General features: G+C 41.0%; 1 protein-coding gene across 2 annotated transcripts; it reads right to left on the bottom strand.

Annotated features, from left to right (window-relative positions):
- Window positions 1-6,094: 6,094 nt before the first annotated feature.
- On the bottom strand, window positions 6,095-19,197 carry LOC139533072 (zinc finger protein 79-like). 2 transcript variants are annotated; one of them, XM_071331301.1, is made up of 3 exons: window positions 18,796-19,197; window positions 10,624-10,872; window positions 6,095-7,853 (listed from the first exon to the last, which is right to left on the bottom strand). In XM_071331301.1, exons 1-3 carry the CDS (start codon window positions 18,896-18,898, stop codon window positions 6,922-6,924), a joined length of 1,284 nt encoding a protein of 427 aa, XP_071187402.1. In that variant the 5' UTR covers window positions 18,899-19,197; the 3' UTR covers window positions 6,095-6,921. The 2 variants fall into 2 exon arrangements, with proteins under 2 accessions (XP_071187402.1, XP_071187403.1); XM_071331302.1 differs by lacking the exon at window positions 18,796-19,197 and adding an exon at window positions 11,728-11,833.
- Between the last annotated feature and the right edge of the window lie 3,340 nt (window positions 19,198-22,537).

The raw sequence follows: 22,537 nt of genomic DNA, 5'->3' as shown, positions 1-22,537 counted from the left end.
TCCGAAACAGCAAGCAATGCAGGTGTAGAAGCACAGTGGCTAGGAAAAACTCCCTAGAAAGGCCAAAACCTAGGAAGAAACCTAGAGATATTAGAGATATTGTTATCCACGTCGGCACCAACGATGTTAGGATGAAACAGTCAGAGGTCACCAAGCGCAACATAGCTTCAGCCTGTAAATCAGCTAGAAAGATGTGTCGGCATCGAGTAATTGTCTCTGGCCCTCTCCCAGTTAGGGGGAGTGACGAGCTCTACAGCAGAGTCTCACAACTCAATCGCTGGTTGAAAACTGTTTACTGCCCCTCCAAAAAGATAGAATTTGTAGATAATTGGCCCTCTTTTTGGGACTCACCCACAAACAGGACCAAGCCTGACCTGCTGAGGAGTGACGGACTCCATCCTAGCTGGAGGGGTGCTCTCATCTTATCTACAAACATAGATAGGGCTCTAACTCCACTAGCTCCACAATGAAATAGGGTGCAGGCCAGGCAGCAGGCTGTTAGCCAACCTGCCAGCTTAGTGGAGTCTGCCAATAGCACAGTCAGTGTAGTCAGCTCAGCCATCCCCATTGAGACTGTGTCTGTGCCTCGACCTAGGTTGGGCAAAACTAAATATGGCGGTGTTTGCCTTAGCAATCTCATTAGGATAAAGACCTCCTCCATTCCTGCCATTATTGAAAGAGATCGTGATACCTCACATCTCAAAATAGGGTTACTTAATGTTAGATCCCTCACTTCAAAGGCAGTTATAGTCAATGAACTAATCACTGATCATAATCTTGATGTGATTGGCCTGACTGAAACATGGCTTAAGCCTGATGAATTTACTGTGTTAAATGAGGCCTCACCTCCTGGTTACACTAGTGACCATATCCCCCGTGCCTCCCGCAAAGGCGGAGGTGTTGCTAACATTTACGATAGCAAATTTCAATTTATAAAAAAAAAAAAAAGACGTTTTCGTCTTTTGAGCTTCTAGTCATAAAATCTATGCAGCCTACTCAATCACTTTTTATAGCCACTGTTTACAGGCCTCCTGGGCCATATACAGCGTTCCTCTCTGAGTTCCCTGAATTCCTATCAGACCTTGTAGTCATAGCAGATCATATTCTAATTTTTGGTGATTTTAATATTCATATGGAGAAGTCCACAGACCCACTCCAAAAGTCTTTCGGAGCCATCATCGACTCAGTGGGTTTTGTCCAACATGTCTCTGGACCTACTCACTGCCACAGTCATACTCTGGACTTAGTTTTGTCCCATGGAATAAATGTTGTAGATCTTAATGTTTTTCCTCATAATCCTGGACTGTCGGACCACCATTTTATTACGTTTGCAATCGCAACAAATAATCTGCTCAGACCCCAACCAAGGAGCATCAAAAGTCGTGCTATAAATTCTCAGACAACACAAAAATTCCTTGATGCCCTTCCAGACTCCTTCTGCCTATCCAAGGACGTCAGAGGACAAAAATCAGTTAACCACCTAACTGAGGAACTCAATTTAACCTTGCGCAATACCCTAGATGCAGTTGCACCCCTAAAAACGAAAAACATTTGTCATAAGAAACTAGCTCCCTGGTATACAGAAAATACCCGAGCTTTGAAGCAAGCTTCCAGAAAATTGGAACGGAAATGGCGCCACACCAAACTGGAAGTCTTCCGACTAGCTTGGAAAGACAGTACCGTGCAGTACCGAAGAGCCCTCACTGCTGCTCGATCATCCTACTTTTCCAACTTAATTGAGGAAAATAAGAACAATCCAAAATTTCTTTTTGATACTGTTGCAAAGCTAACTAAAAAGCAGCATTCCCCAAGAGAGGATGGCTTTCACTTCAGCAGTAATAAATTCATGAACTTCTTTGAGGAAAAGATCATGATCATTAGAAACAAATTATGGACTCCTCTTTAAATCTGCGTATTCCTCCAAAGCTCAATTGTCCTGAGTCTGCACAACTCTGCCAGGACCTAGGATCAAGGGAGACACTCAAGTGTTTTAGTACTATATCTCTTGACACAATGATGAAAATAATCATGGCCTCTAAACCTTCTAGCTGCATACTGGATCCTATTCCTACTAAACTACTGAAAGAGCTGCTTCCTGTGCTTGGCCCTCATATGTTGAACATAATAAACGGCTCTCTATCCACCGGATGTGTACCAAACTCACTAAAAGTGGCAGTAATAAAGCCTCTCTTGAAAAAGCCAAACCTTGACCCGGAAAATATAAAAAACTATCGGCCTATATCGAATCTTCCATTCCTCTCAAAAATTTTAGAAAAAGCTGTTGCGCAGCAACTCACTGCCTTCCTGAAGACAAACAATGTATACGAAATGCTTCATTCTGGTTTTATCAGACAGGAAGACCACGTCAGTAACTCAACCCACTCAAGTGACGCACCCCTCCTAGGGACGGCATGAAAGAGCACCAGTAAGCCAGTAAGATCTCTATCTTTAGTTATATTACAAGGTTGAACCAATGCAATAGGTATTTTATCTGATAAAGCTACACTCTTAGAAAAGGTGCTATCTAGAACATTAAGTTATTCAGCTGTCCCCATAGGATAACATTTTGAAGAACCCTCTTGGGTTCCAGGTAGAACCCTCTGTGGAAAGGTGGTTCTACATGGATCCCAAACGGGTTCTACCTGGAACCAAATAGTTATACTATGGGGACAGCTGAAGAACCCTCATGTAGAACCCCCTTTCCACAGGGGGTTCTACATGGATCCCAAACGGGTTCTACCTGGAACCAAATAGTTATACTATGGGGACAACTGAAGAACCCTTTTGGAACCCATTTTTCTAAGAGTGTATCTAGTTGTTGTTCTAATGCAATGTCCATGTTACAGCCACGACATGATCATTTAGTCCAGCATCTGAAGACCAGCATCTAAAGACCAGCATCTGAAGACCAGCATCTGAAGACCAGCATCTGAAGACCAGCATCTGAAGACCAGCATCTGAAGACTAGCATCTGAAGACTAGCATCTGAAGACTAGCATCTGAAGACTAGCATCTGAAGACTAGCATCTGAAGACTAGCATCTGAAGACCAGCATCTGAAGACCAGCATCTGAAGACTAGCATCTGAAGACTAGCATCTGAAGACTAGCATCTGAAGACTAGCATCTGAAGACTAGCATCTGAAGACTAGCATCTGAAGACTAGCATCTGAAGACTAGCATCTGAAGACTAGCATCTGAAGACTAGCATCTGAAGACCAGCATCTGAAGACCAGCATCTGAAGACTAGCATGGAGGAGAAAAGCCTGCTTTGGATGAGCAAGGAAGAACAATAACAACTAGCTATATCAGATAAACATGTTCACGAAAAGCAGGGAGAGAGCAAGCTAGTAGTAGTAACATTATTTGAAACCTGACATGCGCATGTATCTGTGTTATATTTAAGCAATAAGGCACCTCAGGGGTTTGTGGTATATTGGCCATATACCACGGATTGGGGCTGTTCTTCTGCATGATGCAACGGAGTGCCTGGATACAGCCCATAGCTGTGGTATATTGGCCATATACCACGGATTGGGGCTGTTCTTCTGCATGATGCAACGGAGTGCCTGGATACAGCCCATAGCTGTGGTATATTGGCCATATACCACGGATTGGGGCTGTTCTTCTGCATGATGCAACGGAGTGCCTGGATACAGCCCATAGCTGTGGTATATTGGCCATATACCACAAAACCCAGAGGAGCCTTATTGCTATTAAAAACTGGTTACCAACGTAATAATCAAGTAATATTGACTCATACACCATGGCTTGCTATCTGTCTCATGTTGTACCGATCATCAACAAGACTGAATTCTGTTGAATTGTCAACTGGTCTAAATTCCTGTTAGGAAGATGTTGCTGTTCAGAATGACATGTTTATGATGATGTTCACAGGAATCTCCAAATGCTATGTTGAACGAGCACCACGGATGAAGGAGGGGGAGGAAAACAGACTGCTTCTTTCTACCAACTTCACCAAGTCATACAATGTTTGCGTCATGAACAATTGTTACATCAAATAAATATAGAATTATTTTAGTTTATTCTGTTTTTTTTATGCTGGATGTAATTTAGCAGGTCTATAGTATAATGTATTGTTTTTAAATGTTTATTAAATATCTATTCAGTCAAATTATTTTATGTTTGCTAAAATAATGGTTTTGTACTGTTACTTTTTACATACTGAAAGTCTCATTAGTTTTGAGCTAGACTATGATCGGGGAAATGTCTACTGCCCTTTTTTAAAATGTTGATGAATGAAATTAGCACCGTTTCTAATAGTTTGTTGCTACTGTCTGGTGAGGAAGTGGGCAATATGGAATTAATGAGAAATCAGAACTTGGACAACGTCAGGGAATAAGTATACACTGAACAAAAATATAAATGCAACATGTAAAGTGTTCTCATGTTTCATGAGCTGAAATAAAATAACCCAGATATTTTCCATACGCACAAGAAGCTTATTTATCTCAAATGTTGTGCACCCTGGTCCTTTCTCCGCTGCATCGGTAACAGTTTATAAAACATTGGAATTCAGCCTTTGTGGTTTGGAAAGTATAGTGACTACTATTGCTTTAATTTATTCATCAAACAAATGGGGTTTTGGAAAAGTAGGTGCTTAGCTTAATACTTCAGACAAGGACAAATTATGGCTAGCTAATTGAAAATAAAAAATACCTTTGTGCAATACAAATGCTTAAAATATAAAAATCATAAAATGTGACGTTAGCTACCAAATAAGTTTTCGGCAATTATACAAAAACTACAAAAACGCCATTCCTTCCCAACAGGCTGAACAGGTGTAATGAACGCATGTAAAAATGCCCATAAGTGTTCAAATCGCCCGTAAACAGACACTGCACAGGTAAAAAAATAAATCACGTGTACAAAAAAAATACATTTGACACGTGAAACAAGCAAGTGAAAAATTATAATTTCAAGTGTTAAGACGTGTTCCGGTAAAACGATTTGAAACTCTTGGCCTTCAATATCTGACAGCTCGAGTTCTCACGTCTGTGGTTCGAAAACATGGCATCATAGTTCTGTCAAGCCGCTTTGCTGACAACTAACCATCTCGCGACCCGGGTATTCAGCCAATCAGCCGCTGCAGTTGAGAGTAACTTTGGGCAAAACAAAAGATTAAAGTGCCTTTGCACGGGGTATGGTAATAGGTGCCGGGCACATCCAGCCAACTTGACAATACTAGGAAGCATAGGAGTCAACATGGGCCAGCATCCCTGTGGAACACTTTCGACACCTTGTAAAGTCCATGTCCCTACAAATTGAGGCTGCTCTGAGGGCAAAAAAGGTGCAACTGAATATTAGGGTGTTATTAATATGAAATACCTGTTATGCTGATGACATAGCATAAACACTACCATGGATACCTGCTATGCTCATGAGGAAACGTTATAATCATTACCATAGCCACAGGAAGTAGAGGTGCTGGACTCAAGTCACAATAAGGACCCAGTGACTGAGGTTTGGATGAGAGAGGTAGGCTGGGTTTGTCCTCACTGTCAACCTGTAAACTCTGGGTAGAATCCCAGTTCTAAATAGAAGTCTGAGATCAACCTCCTGGTCCTCCCCTGTGCAGGCCACACCCCCTCCCATTGTTACTGTGTGTATGAACATATTTTGAACAATGGCTTCCTAAAATGCTGTGGTGCTGACTAACACACTAGGAAAGGTTGTGGTAGATGTGGGCCGTCACAGGAGAGTTCTCAGCTCTTACACTCTGGAAAGGGTAACACAAGCTTCCTCTCTGGTTCCATTCCCCAATAGTAAGTGGATCATACTTGAATTGTGGTAGTAATATTTTCCCTGGACTTTGGCACCATAGAAAACACATTACAATTATACATTGACAAAATAAAATGTTATTCTATTTAAATATGAAAACATGTCCTTTATACTGCAAAACATTATTTGTATGTATTGTAGAACATACAGGGGGCTAGCTAATTGGCATGTAGAGGTGAAGTGACATGTAATTGAGTAGATACATAGACATTTAAATTAGTTTGAATGACATCAATTAAACAAAAACATTGCATTGTCTGTATAGATAACCCAAAGTTTGACCAGCACAAATTCATGTAGAATATTTATTTTCAATTAGCACATTAAGTTCAATGCAGTCAACCAAATACTAGATGTGTTATTTTCGTCATTGAATGTAAGACAATTTAATAAACACGTAGTTGTTTCAAAGTATGTGTATCATTAAACAAAAGTTATAGTAGTAAAAAAAAATCCACCCAAACTAATGACGAAAACTGATCATCACATCATCTCTATCTGATACATGTTGTATCTACTAACTCATTCCCACAGAAAACTGATCACACAATCTCTATCTGATACATGTTGTGTCTACTAACTCATTCCCACAGAAAACTGATCATCACACCATCTCTATCTGATACATGTCGTGTCTACTAGCTCATTCCCACAGAAAACTGATCATCACATCATCTCTATCTGATACATGTTGTATCTACTAACTCATTCCCACAGAAAACTGATCATCACACCATCTCTATCTGATACATGTTGTGTCTACTAGCTCATTCCCACAGAAAACTGCAGAGGGATGCAGTACCACCCAGTCAGCCATCAGACTCCATTGTTACAATGTGAGAAGCCTCAGAGGGCATTCAACCCTAAGGGCAAATTCAAGGTACTCTCAATATCTTTACAGTAGAAGCTAACAAAACACACCAAAACTGACAAGGTGCACACTGATCAGTAAAGTAAAGAGAGGCGAACATTCTATAAAACGCCCTTTCCTCTGCACAGTTCTCTTACAGTGAGAAACAATAGGATCCCAATAGTGTTTTATTCTTTCTTAAACGTTATCAAATTCACTGTTACCACTTCCTTTATGAGATGAGAAGGAAGTGATGGTGACTTTAATCTTAGCTTGTTTGAGAGAACTGATGAGGCTTCTCTCCTGTATGTATACGCTGGTGACATTTTAAGGTATCCAATCGGGTGAAACTCTTCCCACAATCAGAGCAGAAGTAAGGCTTCTCTCCTGTATGTATACGCTGGTGACATTTTAAGGTATCCAATCGGGTGAAACTCTTCCCACAGTCGGAGCAGAAGTAAGACTTTTGGTCTGTATGTATTCGCTGGTGACATTTTAACTTCTCCAATTGGGAGAAACTTTTTCCACAGTCAGAGCAGAAGTAAGGCTTCTCTCCTGTGTGTGTTCTCTGATGAACTGTTAGCTCAGATGATGTTGTGAAGCATTTTCCACAGTCAGAGCAGGAGTATGGCTTCTCTCCTGTATGTACACGTTCATGTACTTTTAAGGTATCCAATCGGGAGAAACTCTTTCCACAGTCAGAGCAGAAGTAAGGCTTCTCTCCTGTGTGTGTTCTCTGATGAACTGTTAGCTCAGTTGATGTTGTGAAGCCTTTTCCACAGTCAGAGCAGGAGTAAGGCTTCTCTCCTGTGTGTATACGTTGGTGTTTTTTGAAGTTGCTCTGTTGAGAGAAATTCCTCCCACAGGCCGAGCAAGAGTAAGGCTTCTCTCCTGTATGTATACGTTGGTGTTTTTTTAAGTTGCTCTGTTGGGAGAAACTCTCCCCACAGTCAGAGCAGGAATAAGGCTTCTCTCCTGTGTGTACTCTCTGATGAACTGTCAGAGGCCTTGATGTTGTGAAACTCTTCCCACAGTCAGTGCAGGAATACAGATTTTCTTCTGTGTGTATTTTTAGGTGTATTTTTAGCTTTGATAGAATTGGGAAAATCTCCTCACAATGTGGGCAGTGGTGAGACCTCTTAGCTCTGTGATCTTCCTGCTGTTGCTCTCTGGATGTAGAGAATGTCTCAACATGGTCTCCTGTGTGAACAACAGAAAAACCAATCAGTTGGTGTGATATACACTGAGAGTCAAAACATTAGGAACACCTGCTCTTTCCATGACAGACTGACCATGTTAAAGCTGTGATCCCTTATTGATGTCACTTGTTAAATCCACTTCAATCAGTGTAGATGAAGAAACAAATTAAAGGATTTTTACGGCTTGATACAATTGTGACATGGGTTGTGTACGTGTGCCATTCAGAGGGTGAATGGGCAAGACAAAATATTGAAGTGCCTTTTAACAGGGTATGGTAGTAGGTGCCAGGCGCACCGGTTTGTGTTAATAAATGAAATGCTTCTGGGTTTTTCCATGCGCAACAGTTTCCTGTGTGTGTGTGAAGAATGGTCCACCACCCAAAGGACATTTAGCCAACTTGAAACAACTGGGAAGCATTGGAGTCAACATGCGCCATCATTCCTGTGGAAAGCTTTCCACGCCTTGTAGATTCCATGCCCAAACGAATTCACGCCGAGGGCATAAGGGGGGTGCAACTCAACATTTGGAAGGTGTTCTTAATGTTTTGTACATTCATTGTACATGTCAAACAAATACATTTGATGCACTTTTTACATCAGCAGTTGACACAAAGTGCTTATACAGAAATCCAGCTTAAAACACCAATAAGCAAGCAATGCATATAACCACAGTGGCTAAGAAAAACACCCCAGAACGCTGGAACACTAGGAAGAAACATAGAGAGGAACCAGTCTGAGGGGTGGCCAGTCCTCTTCTGGCTGTACCGGGTGACATACAGTGCATTCGAAAAGTATTCAGACCTCTTCTCTTTTTCCACATTGTTATGTTACAGCCTTATTCTAAAATGGATCTTTATTTTATTTTTTATTTTTTTTTACAAATCCTCAAATCTACACACAATACCCCATAATGACAAAGCTAAAAACAGGCTTTTCGAAATGTTTGCAAATGTAAAAAAAAAAAAAAAAAACAGAAATTCCTTATTTACATAAGTATTCAGACCATTTGCTATGAGACTCAATTGACCTCTGGTGCATCCTGTTCCCATTTATCATCCTTGAGATGTTTCTACAACTTGATTGGAATCCACCTGTGGTAAATCCAATTTATTGGACATGATTTGGATAGGCACACACCTTTCTATATAAAAAGGTCCCACAGTTGACAGTGCATGTCAGAGCAAAAACTAAGCCATGATGTTGAAGGAATTGTCTGTAGAGCTCCGAGACAGGATTGTTTCGAGGCACAGATCTGGGGAAGGGTACCAAAATATTTCTGCAGCATTGAAGGTCCCCAAGAACACACTGGCCTCCATCATTCTTAAATGGAAGAAGTTTGGAACCACCAAGACTATTCCTACAGCTGGCCGCCTGGCTAAACTGAGCAATCTGGGGAGAAGGGCCTTGGTCAGGGAGGTGGCCAAGAACCCGATGGTCACTCTGACAGTGCTCTAGAGTTCCTCTGTGGAAATGGGAGAACCTTCCAGCAGGACAACCATCTCTGCAGCACTCCACCAGTCAGTCCTTTATTGTAGAGTGGCCAGACGGAAGCAACTACTTAGTAAAAGGCACATGAAAGCCCGCTTGGAGTTTGCCAAAAGGCACCTAAAGGACTCTGACCATGAGAAACAAGATTCTCTGGTCTGAGGAAACCAAGGTTGAACTCTTTGGCCTAAATGCCAAGCATCACGTCTGAAAGAAATATGGCACCATCCCTACGGTGAAGCATGGTGGTATCAGCATCATGCTGTGGGGAGGTTTTTCAGCAGCAGGGACTGGGAGACTAGTTAGGTTCGAGGGAAAGATGAAAATAACAAAGTACAGAGAGATCCTTGATGAAAACCTGTTCCAGAGTGCTCAGGACCTCTGACTGGGGAGAAAGTTCACCTTCCAACAGGACAACAGCCAAGACAACGCAGGAGTGGCTTCGGGACAAGTCTCCGAATGTCATTGAGTGGCCCAGCCAGAACCCGGACTTGAACTTGATCAAAATTTTCTGTAGAAACCTGAAAATAGCTGTGCAGCGATGCTCCCCATCCAACCTGACAGAGCTTGAGAGGATCAGCAGAGAATAATTGGAGAAACTCCCAAAATACAGGTGTGCCAAGCTTGTAGCATCATCCCCAAGAAGACTCTAGACTGTAATCACTGCCAAAGGTGATTCAACCAAGTACTGAGTAAAGGGTGTGAATAGTTAATATATATATATATATATATATATATATATAAAAAAGCTGAAATCACATTTGCACATATACACATTTTCAAAAATGTATCAAAACCTGTGTTTTTGTTTTGTCATTATTGGATATTGCATGTAGATTAATGGAGGGGGGGACAATTGAATCAATTTCAGAATATGGCTGTAACATAACAACATGTGGTAAAAGTCAAAGGATCTGAATACCTTCCAAATTCACTATATTTATTCATATCAGTAGGCTGTACAATACAGGGGAATAAAACTACTCTAAAAGTCGATAAGACTTGAAAGCTAAAAAAGGTACAAAAGGGTTACTACACTCAGAACTTTAAAACACTGGCAGATTGTCTACTTCACTTTAGTCTCCTCTCTGAAAACTCCAGATACCCCTGTGAATAAAACAAATGCTGGCAATACTGGTGTCAAACCATGCAAGTCTGAGTAGCATGAAATAATATCTACCTTCTCATTGAAACAGTTCATAATGAAACATTTCTTCTGCAACTTTTCATACACAGTGGGAAGTTGGAATGAACAATAAACTTAGTTAGATAAAACCTGCTCTTACCATGAGAAAGAGATTTCCCAATCTTCTCCTCCTCTTCTTCATCTTTAATGTTGACATTCAGCTCCAGTGTTTGACTGCAGTCTTCCAGCTTCACTGATGCCATCTCTGGATCCTCCAGTGCAAACTGGGCTCCACTGTCACAATCAGGACCCAGTGACTGTAGGTTTGGACTCCGTGTGGAAGGAGAGAGGCAGGCTGGGTCTGTCCTCACTGTTGATGTTACCGGCCTCAGACTTAATCCGAGTTGGCCTGTAGTAACAAAGAGAAACGGACACAAAAGTTAGTCTTGACAGTTCTGGCACTTACTTTATTCTCTTAAAAATATGTAGTTTTTTACTTCTTCAATTATCGAATTTCAATAAATCAGGTTGCTATGCATTGACAACAAAACATTAATTCACATTAGACGAGTGCACACTTTAAATTACACAACGTAAGTGCACTTAACCTATAGTAGATTTCCTACATTTACATAAATGCATAAATTACTCAAGCCATTAACGTTGCAGTGTTTGAGGAAGCACTATGAACAATTTTCTTGAATAACGTCGTCTTCACTGTATTATTTCACCCACAAAAAAACGATTGTTTCTATCTATGATGTGAATGGGAAATACAATGTGTCTGAATATTATTACACATGTAAAAAAAAAATACAAAAAAAAAAGATAAACATTGTATTCAGCCTCACAACCGTAGGGCAACGTGAAATTGTCGCTCTCTGGTGCATATATATATATTTATTTATTTTCGCTCTCTGGTGCATCTGCACTGCCGGCACTGAAGTCCGTTGACGCGGACAGAGCTGGTGCCGCCATTTTACAAGCTCGCGAATTTTACACAAAACCAATAACATGTAAAAGGAGCTCAGAAATCGCAAATAAATAATTTATTAAAAAGGTAATTTCATAATCTATGTTCATTGACTCAGACAAACCCAAAGTCTCTAGCTGTCGACGTATAAATTGTTTTTAGTCACGTTTTCCACTCACTCGGTTTGAAGCAAAAGAACACAAAACCTTTACCAAACGTGATAATTTGTTACCTAGCACGTTATGACATGTTATTTTGATATTAGACAGTTTAAAACGTGCAATTGCATACCTGTAGTAATACATTTAAAAACGGACACAAAAGGTATCTTGACAACACAGTTCTAGTTCCGGAACTTCTTGTTCCCCCACTACAACCAAAGATGTTTTAAGTTAAGTTGTAACGTCACAAGCACAGTGAAATGCCTTTCTTGCAAACTCAAAACCAAATAATGCAATTATCAATAAGCATATATTACTAGAAAAAACACACAAGAAATAAGAATAGGAAATACACAAATAAGTAAGCATACTATATATACAGCAAATAGTTAAAAAGTCAGTTCCAATACCATATTTAGATGTGCAGGGATACTGGAGTGATTGCGGTAGATATGTATAGGGGTAAGTGGCCTAGGCAACAGGATAAGATAAACAGAATAGCAGCAGCTTGTATGTGAGTGGGTGTGCGGGTGTGTAGTCAGTATAAATGTATGTGCATACTATGTGTGAAAGGAGAATGTGAAAATCTAAAATTGCACCATCTATTCCTGCACCTATACACTATCCCCCAGAACCCACCACTTTAGCCCTAAATGATCCTACAACAGGCTATCCGCCTTGGAGGATGGAACCCCTTTCCTCAAAACTGACTGTAGATCTTCTGTACTAAAATCTCACACTCAAATATTCCTCTGCTGCTGCAACTATCACATGTACCTTCTGTGGTTTCCACTCCACCAGTGCAGTGCAGTTCATCACCATGGCTATAAACGCAACATATCCAACCTTACTAAAGCTCATCCTCTCGGGATCTTTCTCTCTTCAGACCTACTCACTGGGAGGCTCCGTTGCCCTTGGGCTACCCTCTACTCTCTTTATTGTCTCAGCATAGGAAACGTTCTGCCCCACTCAAACTGACCATTTCAACCTGTCTTCCTCACAAGGCATTTCAGATCCTCAGCTGCATTGGCAACCTCACTGTTGACACACAGTGCTTTCTGTATCCCAACTGTACACTCCCTCTGACTTTGCCCTCCTGCACTTTCCTCACATCGTGGGATCCCTCTTCTACACACTGCTGCAACATGTCCAAATCCTTGGCACCTAAAGCACCGTAGCGGAGCGGATTCAGAACATAGGCCCTCACGGAATACCTAATCTAACCTTATCAGGTAGCAACTCTGTCAAAGCTCAACAAGACAGACATGCTTTTCTGAGTCTCACCATTGCCACCGGGTCTACGTCTTACCAAACGGCTGGCAACACAAACACTAGGAATATTCCTTTTCATTTGATCCCCCTCTAACCCACTGATCACCCCTTTGAGGGGGCCATACTCCGGAGAGCAAAGCACGCCACAGGTTGAGACCCGAGTCGCGTGACTTGAAGCACCCACTTCCTCTGGGTGGTGGATAAGCAAAAAAAATCTAATCAATTCCACTTATCGAGACTTTGTAACACAGATATAACCATTCCCAGTTTGTTCTTTACACAACTTGACAAAACGTATGGGTGGGCCAAAAAGCAAGAATCGACGCCTTCCAAAAGTCTCACTCCTACCTGTCTAAAATCATCTCTGGTAGGATTCTCAGGGCAAATGTTGGAAGTCTCAACTACACCCTGTGGTGTAAAGTATTATTATTTTTTACAACTTTTACTTCACTACATTAAAGAAAATTAGGTACTTTTTACTCCATACATTTTCCCTGACACCCAAAGTACTCGTTACATTTTGAATGTTTAGCAGGACAGGAAAATGGTCTAATTCCCACACTTATCAAGAGAATATCCCTGGTCATCCCTGCTGCCTCTGATCTGACAGACTCACTGAACACAAGCTTTGTTTGTAAATGGATGTCCAAGTGTTTAAGCGTGCCCCTGGCTATCTGTAAAAAAATAAAACAAACAAGAACATGAGGCCTGGTTGGCTTAATAAGGAATTTTAAATAATTTACACTTGTACTTTTACTTCTGATACTTAAGTATATTTAAAACCAAACACTTTTACTCAAGTACTATTTTACTGGGTGACTTTCACTTGAGTCATTTTCTATGAAGGCATCTTTACTTTTACTCAAGTATCTCAATTGGATACTTTTTCCACCACTGACTACACCTGTCTACCGCAGGTAGGCCCACTTAATCCTGGACTGGCTCAACCTCCGTTTCGAGATCATCAAGGTTCTCAAGAGAGCATGTAGACCTATAAATATGATTACTCAGTTTGTATTCAGGAGACAAAAGGTGCAGTTGAAGTCGGAAGTTTACATACACTCAGGTTGGAGTCATTAAAACTCGTTTTTCAACCACTCCACAAATTTCTTGTTAACAAACTATAGTTTTGGCAAGTCGGTTTGGACATCTACTTTGTGCATGACAGGGAATTTTTCCAACAACTGTTTACAGACAGATTATTTCACTTATTGTACTCACTGTATCACAATTCCAGTGGGTCAGAAGTTTACATCCACTAAGTTGACTGTGCCTTTAAAAGCTTGGAAAATTCCAGAAAATTATGTCATGGCTTTAGAAGCTTCTGATAGGCTAATTGACATTTGAGTCAATTGGAGGTGTACCTGTGGATGTATTTCAAGGCCTACCTTCAAACTCAGTGCCTCTTTGCTTGACATCATGGGAAAATAAAAATAAATCAGCCAAGACCTCAGATTTTTTTTTGTAGACCTCCACAAGTCTGGTTCATCCTTGGGAGCAATTTCCAAATGCCTGAAGGTACCACATTCATCTTTACAAACAATAGTATGCAAGTATAAACACCATGGGACCGCGCAGCCGTCATACCGCTCAGGAAGGAGATCCGTTCTGTCTCCTAGAGATGAACGTACTTTGGTGCGAAAAGTGCAAATCAATCCCACAACAACAGCAAAGGACCTTGTGAAGATGCTGGAGTAAACAGGTACAGAAGTATCTATTTCCACAATAAAACGAGTCCTATATTGAAATAATCTGAAAGGCCGCTCAGCAAGGAAGAAGCCACTGGCCCAAAACTCCCAGAAAAAAGCCAGACTATGGTTTGCAACTGCACATGGGAACAAAGATTGTACTTTTTTGAGAAATGTCCTCTGGTCTGATGAAACAAAAATATAACTGTTTGGCCATAATTACCATTGTTATGTTTGGAGGAAAAAGGGGGAGGCTTGCAAGCCGAAGAACACCATCCCAACCGTGAAGCACAGGGGTGGCAGCATCATGTTGTGGGGGTGCTTTGCTGCAGGAGGGACTGGTGCACTTCACAAAATGGATGGCATCATGAGGAAGGGGAATTATGTGGATATATTGAAGCAACATCTCAAGACATCAGTCAGGAAGTTAAAGCTTGGTTACAAATGGGTCTTCCAAATGGACAATGACCCCAAGCATACTTCCAAAGTTGTGGCAAAATGGCTTAAGGACAACAAAGTGAAGGTATTGGAGTGGTCATCACAAAGCCCTGACCTCAATCCTATAGAAAATTTGTGGGCAGAAATTAAAAAGCGTGTGCGAGCAAGGAGGCCTTACAAACCTGACTCAGTTACACCAGCTCTGTCAGGAGGAATGGGCCAAAATTCACCCAACTTATTGTGGGAAGCTTGTGGAAGGCTACACAAAACATTTGACCCAAGTTAAACAATTTAAAGGCAATGCTACCAAATACTAATTGAGTGTATGTAAACTTCTGACCCACTGGGAATGTGATGAAAGAAATAAAAGTTGAAATAAATCATTCTCTCTACTATTATTATGACATTTCACATTCCTAAAATAAAGTGGTGATCCTAACTGACCTAAAACAAGGAATTTTTACTAGGATTAAATGTCAGGAATTGTGAAAAACTGAGTTTAAATGTATTTGGCTAAGGTATATGTAAACTTCTGACTTCAACTGTATGTATACACCTTTGTTCGAGGTGTCACTCGGGACACAAATCTCTGAAGCGCCATTCTTACGCTTTCGCATCATTGCACTACATCTCAGCTCCAGGTCAGATTATCTCCTGGTTGAATAAGTTGGTGTCTTTTTTAAGTCCCCAGTTGAGCAGCGGCGGTTCGCCCAATAGGAGAAGGGGGTAGCGGCATCTCAATACGGCGACCGGAGTATGAGCGAGTGGGTGTGTCGAAAGGAAAGTAGTGGGCTTGTGGAAAGGAGTGAATCGAAAGCGCTGTGCTATAGGTTAGACTGAGTCGAAAGCGCTGTGCTATAGGTTAGACTGAGTTGAAAGCGCTGTGCTATAGGTTAGACTGAGTCGAAAGCGCTGTGCTATAGGTTAGACTGAGTCGAAAGCGCTGTGCTATAGGTTAGACTGAGTCGAAAGCGCTGTAGGTTAGACTGAGTCGAAAGCGCTATAGGTTAGACTGAGTCGAAAGCGCTGTGCTATAGGTTAGACTGAGTCAAAAGCGCTGTGCTATAGGTTAGACTGAGTCGAAAGCGCTGTGCTATAGGTTAGACTGAGTCAAAAGCGCTGTGCTATAGGTTAGACTGAGTCGAAAGCGCTGTGCTATAGGTTAGACTGAGTCAAAAGCGCTGTGCTATAGGTTAGACTGTTTGATTGCACTGTGGGGGGTTTCTCTCTTCCTTTTCTTACCACACAACTACCATACATTCAGGGTTGGGGACTAACAAATTACATGTTATCCGTTACATGTAAAGGGATTACAAAAAACGGTAACTGCAATAAATTACCAGCAAAAATATTGTAATCAAATTACCGATAGTTTTGAAAAACTAGAGGATTACTTTTAAATTCAGAAATTATTTTTGCTGGAAGAAAAAAATAAAATTTTCTCAATGACATTCAAATCAGCATTGGAAAAAAAGGCGCATGTTTAAGTTTATTCCACCTGAGTGAGTCTGACCACAAGTCAGAGACCACTATGATGACACACCAAATTATCCAATTTGAATAAACGCTTGGAGGTAAGGATGACAGTAGTGGTGTAGTCTACAGTGATACGGATATCACTTATTATTGTTATCTACATAGCGCATTGATGTGAATCACACTGCTGCTCTCTCATTTAGCTATTTGCGCCTTACGGATTGTGGTTGTTGAGGATGACTGTTCACAAATCTAAATGTGTATTTGAATCCAATAATGGTTTAATTCAAGAAGTTTAAGCTGCCTATCAATCATTGATTTTGAAACCAGTGGACAGCCAGTGAAAAATTCACTCTTGCAACAGCAGCATAGTGTGGATCCAAGCCTATGGAATAAAAGTGGGGCTTTTAATGCTCAATCTAATTCATGCTGATAAATAAAAAATCCATAGGCCTAATGGACACATGCTCAAACTTGCACACTTGTGATAGACTTAAAAAGGGGCTATCTGTTTAGGGACTTATACATTCTATATACACAGTACCAGTCAACGTTTGGACACACCTACTGATTCAAGGGTTTCTTTATTTTTACTATTTTCTACATTGTAGTATAATGAAGACATCAAAACTATGAAATAACACATAAGGAATCATGTAGTAACCCCCCCAAAAATGTAAATAAATAAGTGTTAAACAAATCTAAATATATTTTATATTTTTCAAAGTAGCCACCCTTTGCCTTGACAGCTTTGCACACTCTTGGCAAAGCATGCCATTCCACGAGCGCAGCATTTATTTTTCAACTCGAATCAATGAGTCCTCTGCGACAATAAAAAGTAGGGCTGGCTAATAAGTCCTTAGCTTTGGTGTCATGCTCGGGTAAAACTATTTGGCTAATCTATACTTCCATTTTTCCAAGTCCTATTCTTGAAGATCAAGGGGTATAACATTTATTGGAATGGCTGGAATTCTGATAGACTTTGGTTTTTAATGTAAAGATATAATTTAATCGTATTATTATATGTAGTAGAAAGCGATGGGTTAGAAGAAGCCTACATAACCAACCCATAAAGTAAAATTTAACATCCATATGTGGCCAGCTATGTAAACTTTAACATTGATTTATCCTGCAATAGATGTCATTCAATTGGCAACATACATTTGTATAATTCTAATGCCTCTTAAGGGGAAAGTAATCTAAAAGTAACGGAATATAATCAGATTATGTTAACGAGTTTGGGTAATCCCAAAATTAAGTTACTGATTACAATTTTGGACAGGTACCTTGTAAAGGATTCCATTTAGAAAGTAACCTACCCAACCCTGCATACAATGAGCTACCATACCGCAAGAGTTTGGACTTCTGTTTTTAAGCCAGAGGATGAGTCTGGGTTGTATTTCACTGTTAGTTTTACACAAATAATTGTACAGTTTCAGCTACAAAACTGACAACTCTTTATTTAAAAAAAAAATAAAAAAGATTGATGGTGTGCTTCATGTGCTGTTGGGCTCCCGAGTGGCTCAGCGGTCTAAGACACTGCATCTCAGTACTAGAGGAGTCACTACAGACACCCTGGTTTGAATTCAGGCTGTATCACAACCGGCTGTGATTGGGAGTCCTATTGGGCGGCGCACAATTGGCCCAGCGTCGTCCACGTTTTGCCGGTGTAGGCGGTCATTGTAAATAAGATTGTTTTTCTTAACTGACGTGCCTAGTTAAATAAAGGTTAAAAAAAAGTGCAGCTGTCACCCTGAAAATGGCTACTAGGTAGCTACTTCATACTAGGTTGCCATGGCTACTAGGTTGCCAGAGTAGTGTTTGTCAAGCGGGAGCGAAGGGCACTGTGTCCCTTTGTTGTTGACGTTCATGTTTACCCCATTGAGTAGTAGACTGTATACTGAACAGAAATAAAAGCAACATGCAACAATTTCATTGATTTTACTGAGTTACAGTTCATAGGAGCAAATCGGTCAATTGAAAGAAATGAATTAGGCGCAAATCTATGGATTTCACGACTGGGAATGCAGATATGCATCTCTTGGTCCCAAATACCTTTAAAAAAAAATGGGCCTCACAGTGGGCTTCAGGATCTCGACAAAGTATTTTTGTGCATTCAAACTTCCATCGATAAATTGCAATCATGTTCGTTGACCGTAGTTTATGCCTGCCAATAACATAACACCACCATGGGGCACTCTGTTCACAACGTTATTAACATCAGCAAACCGCTCGCCCACACGACAGTAGCAGAATTTAACCTAGCATTAGACTGGGTCATAAATTATGGAGGTCTAATTTACGAAGATAGAGCCTGCTTTTACCATGATTAACACATTTCCCAATCTTCTCATCCTCTTCTTCATCTTTAATGTTGACGTTCAGCTCCAGTGTTTGACTGCAGTCTTCCAGCTTCACTGATGACATCTTTGGATCTTGCGGTGCAAACTGGGCTCCACTGTCACAATCAGGACCCAGTAACTGCACGTTTGGACTCGGTGTGAAAGGAGAAAGGCAGGCTAGGTTTGTCCTCACTGTTAATCTGTCAACTCCGGATTGGATCCCAGTCCTAAATAGAAGTCTGAGATCAACTTCCTGGTCCTGTGCATGCCACGCCCCCTCCCATTGTACTGTATGTATGAACAGACTTTGAACAATGGCTTCCTAAAATGCTGTAGTGATAACTAACCCGATAGGAAAGGTTGTGGTAGACGTGGCACATTACAGGTGAGTTCTTCGATTATGTTGAACGGCTGTTGGCATACAATAAATGTTGCACTACCGCCACCTACTAGACTGGAGTATAACTCTTATACATTGCTTGAAAATTATTTCATAGTTTTGATGTCTTCACTATTATTCTACAATGTAGAAAATAGTACAAAATAAAGAAAAACCCTGGAATGAGTAGGTGTGTCCAAACCTTTGACTGGTACTGTACATTTATGTTAATCCAGTAGCATGAAATAACAACTTTTCATGCACAGTGGGAAGTTGGAATGAACAACATGCATTTAGTTAGATAGAACCTGCTCTTACCATGAGAAACAGATGTCCCAATCTCCTCCTCCTCATCTTTAATGTTGACGTTCAGCTCCAGTGTTTGACTGCAGTCTTCCAGCTTCACTGATGCCATCTCTGGATCCTACAGTGCAAACTGGACCCCACTCTCACAATCAGGACTCAGCAACTGTAGGTTTCTACTCAGTGTGGAGGGAGAGAGGCAGGATGGGTTTGTTCTCACTGTTGACGATACCGGCCTCAGACTTAATCTGAGTCGGCCTGTAGTAATAATGAGCAACGACACAAAAATTGTCTTGACAGTTCTGCCGCTTTCTTTATTCTCTAAAATTCTATTTTTTCTTGTTCAATGATCTAATTTCAATAGGTCAAGTAGCTAAGCATTGACAATAAAACATGAATTAATTCACACTAGACACAAATTCCACACTAAATCACAACGTAGATACACTTAATCTAGAGTAGATGTCCTACATTTACATAAACGCATAAAAGACCCAAAACCATTTAGGTTGCAGTTGTTGTTTTAAGCAGCACAATGAACTATTTTCTGGAATAACCTTGTCTTCACTGTATTATTTAAATCACAAAAAAACTATTGTATTTCCCGTTCACACCATAGTAACAATTATAGATATAGATAGAAAGAACTGAATGTGTCTGAATATTGCTACACATGTGAAAAACGGATAAACATTACATTCATCTTCAAACCAGTAGTGTAGCTGTGAATTTGTCTCTCTCGGATGCACGAGCACTGCCTGCACCGAAGTCCGTTGAAGCAGACCGAGTGGGCGCCACCATTTTACCAGCTTGTGAATTTTACACAAAACCAATATGTCAAACGCACTCAGAAATATCAAATACTTGTATTTTTTATTAAATTACCTTTACGAAATGATGTACAGTCACTCAGACAAACCCAGTCTCTAGTTTATGTGACTTGAAAAATAGATTTGATCACGTTCTTCACTCACTCGGGTTGACACAAAAATAGCACATAAAACCTTTACCAAACGTGATACAACTTCAAGTTATTTGTTACCTAGCATGTTATGACATGTTCTTTTGATATTAGAACGTTTAAATGTGCTATTACATACCAGTAGTAATACATTTGAAACCGACACAAAAGTTATCGTCTTGACAACACAGTTAAGGCGCCTGCCCGGAACTTCCTGTTCTCCCACTACCACCAAAGATGTATATGTGATACCACCGTGCAAATGTGACGTCGAAGATCTTTACAACTAAACTAAGATATACCACAGCCTGTCGTTTCCAACGGGAACAAATGAGTAATAGAGGGCAGAACAGGGAAAGAGAGTTGACCAGAGCCAAGCATGAGCTAGCGAGATCCTATTGGCGCGTTCTAGCACGCATCTGCAGATTTCCTTTAGGGAACGCCTACTCTATGAAGTGCGCGTGTGCAATAACTCACTCTTTCTAAACAACGCGATTTTTTAAAACGTTGCAAAGGGTCAAGTCTACACAACTTAGTCCACTCTGTTCATAACATATTCTAGTTTTCGGAACAGAAAACTGTATCGAAATCAAATATTTCATCGATGAGGAAATGTGCAGAATTTCGGCCAAAATCCATCTCGTTCCATCTTCTCCCACTGCCGGCCAATGGGCTTGTGGAAACGCAAAGCAGATGCTTCACATTTTTACATCCGGTGAAATATCTGTCTCATTGTTCTATCTGTGGCGATATCTTATTCTTCATGTACATTTCGGGCAGACTCTGTGTTGCGTATTGCTGCTTTTCGCAGGTCGGATTGTGGATTTTGGTCACAAACAACAAAAAACAGGGGAAAATCTTAAATGAGATATTTTGATATTAGAAAGTTTAAATGTGCTATTACATACGTAGTAATACATTTGAACCCGACACAAAAGTTATCTTCTTGACAACACAGTTAAGGAGCCTTACTTTGTCCCTAAACGATCCTACAGGCCTTCCACCTGGGAGGATGGAACCCCTTCCCTCAAAACTTCCTGTAGATCTTCTGCACAAAAACCTCTCACAATGTTTTACCTGTTTTATTTTTTCCGTGGTTCGCAGGTAGCCTAATGGTTAGAGCGCTGGGCCAGTAACCGAAAGGTTGCTGGATCAAATCCCCAAGCTGACATGGTAACAATCTGTCGTTCTGCCCCTGAGCAAGGCAGTTAACCCACTGTTCCCCGGGCGCCGAAGACGTGGATGTCGATTAAGGCAGCCCTACGCACCTCTCTGATTCAGTGGGGTTGGGTTAAATGCGGAAGACACATTTCAGTTGAACCATTTCCCTGTTTCTCTGCAGCTGCCACATGTACTTTCCGCTCCATCGGTGCCGTTGATCAGAAATCCAACCATACTTAAACCCATCCTCTCTTCAGGCCTACTCACTGGGAGGCTCTCACCCGACTCTCTCACCCTTGGGATACCCACTTCACTGCTTCAGCGTGCTTCAGCCCCACTCGTACTCTGGCAATCTCAACCTGTCTCTCTCACAAGGCACTTTGGGTCCCCTGCTGCATGAAAACCCCCAGTTGACACACAGTGCTTTCTGTATCTCAACTGTACACTCCCTCTTACTATGCCCTCCTGCACTTTCCTCACATAGCGGGATCCATCTTCTACACACTGCTGCAACATGTCCAAATCCTTGGCACCTAAAGCACCGTAGCGGAGCGGATTCAGAACATAGGCCCTCACGGAATACCTAATCTAACCTGACCTTATCAGGTAGCAACTCTGTCAAAGCTCAACAAGACAGACATGCTTTTCTGTCTCGCCATTACCACCGGTCTCTGTCTCACCAAATGTCAGGTGTCACAAACACTAGGAATATTCCTTTTCATTTGATCCACTTCTACACTCAACCCCATTTATTAACCCCCATTGATGACCCTTTTTTTGTCCTTTACCCAGCTTTACCCCGACGTATGGGTCGGCCAAAAAGCAGGAAGCAGGAATCCACTCTTTCCAAAATGATCTCCGGTAGGAGTCTCAGGGCATACTTTGGACGTCTCTACCACACCTGTCGCCTCAGGAAGGTC

This window comes from Salvelinus alpinus, chromosome 10, assembly GCF_045679555.1.
Source record: "Salvelinus alpinus chromosome 10, SLU_Salpinus.1, whole genome shotgun sequence".
Lineage (NCBI taxonomy): Eukaryota > Metazoa > Chordata > Actinopteri > Salmoniformes > Salmonidae > Salvelinus > Salvelinus alpinus.
Note: the sequence above shows the minus strand (reverse complement) of the source record. Positions and strands in the feature narration are given on the sequence as shown.

Coding starts and splice junctions, on each gene's coding strand:
- LOC139533072 (XM_071331301.1), bottom strand. CDS start 18,898: ATGTCATCAGTGAAGCTGGAAGACTGCAGTCAAACACTGGAGCTGAAC. Junction 10,873..18,795: donor TGGGAAATGTGTTAATCATG/GTAAAAGCAGGC, acceptor TTGTTACTACAG/GCCAACTCGGATTAAGTCTG. Junction 7,854..10,623: donor TGGGAAATCTCTTTCTCATG/GTAAGAGCAGGT, acceptor TTGTTCACACAG/GAGACCATGTTGAGACATTC.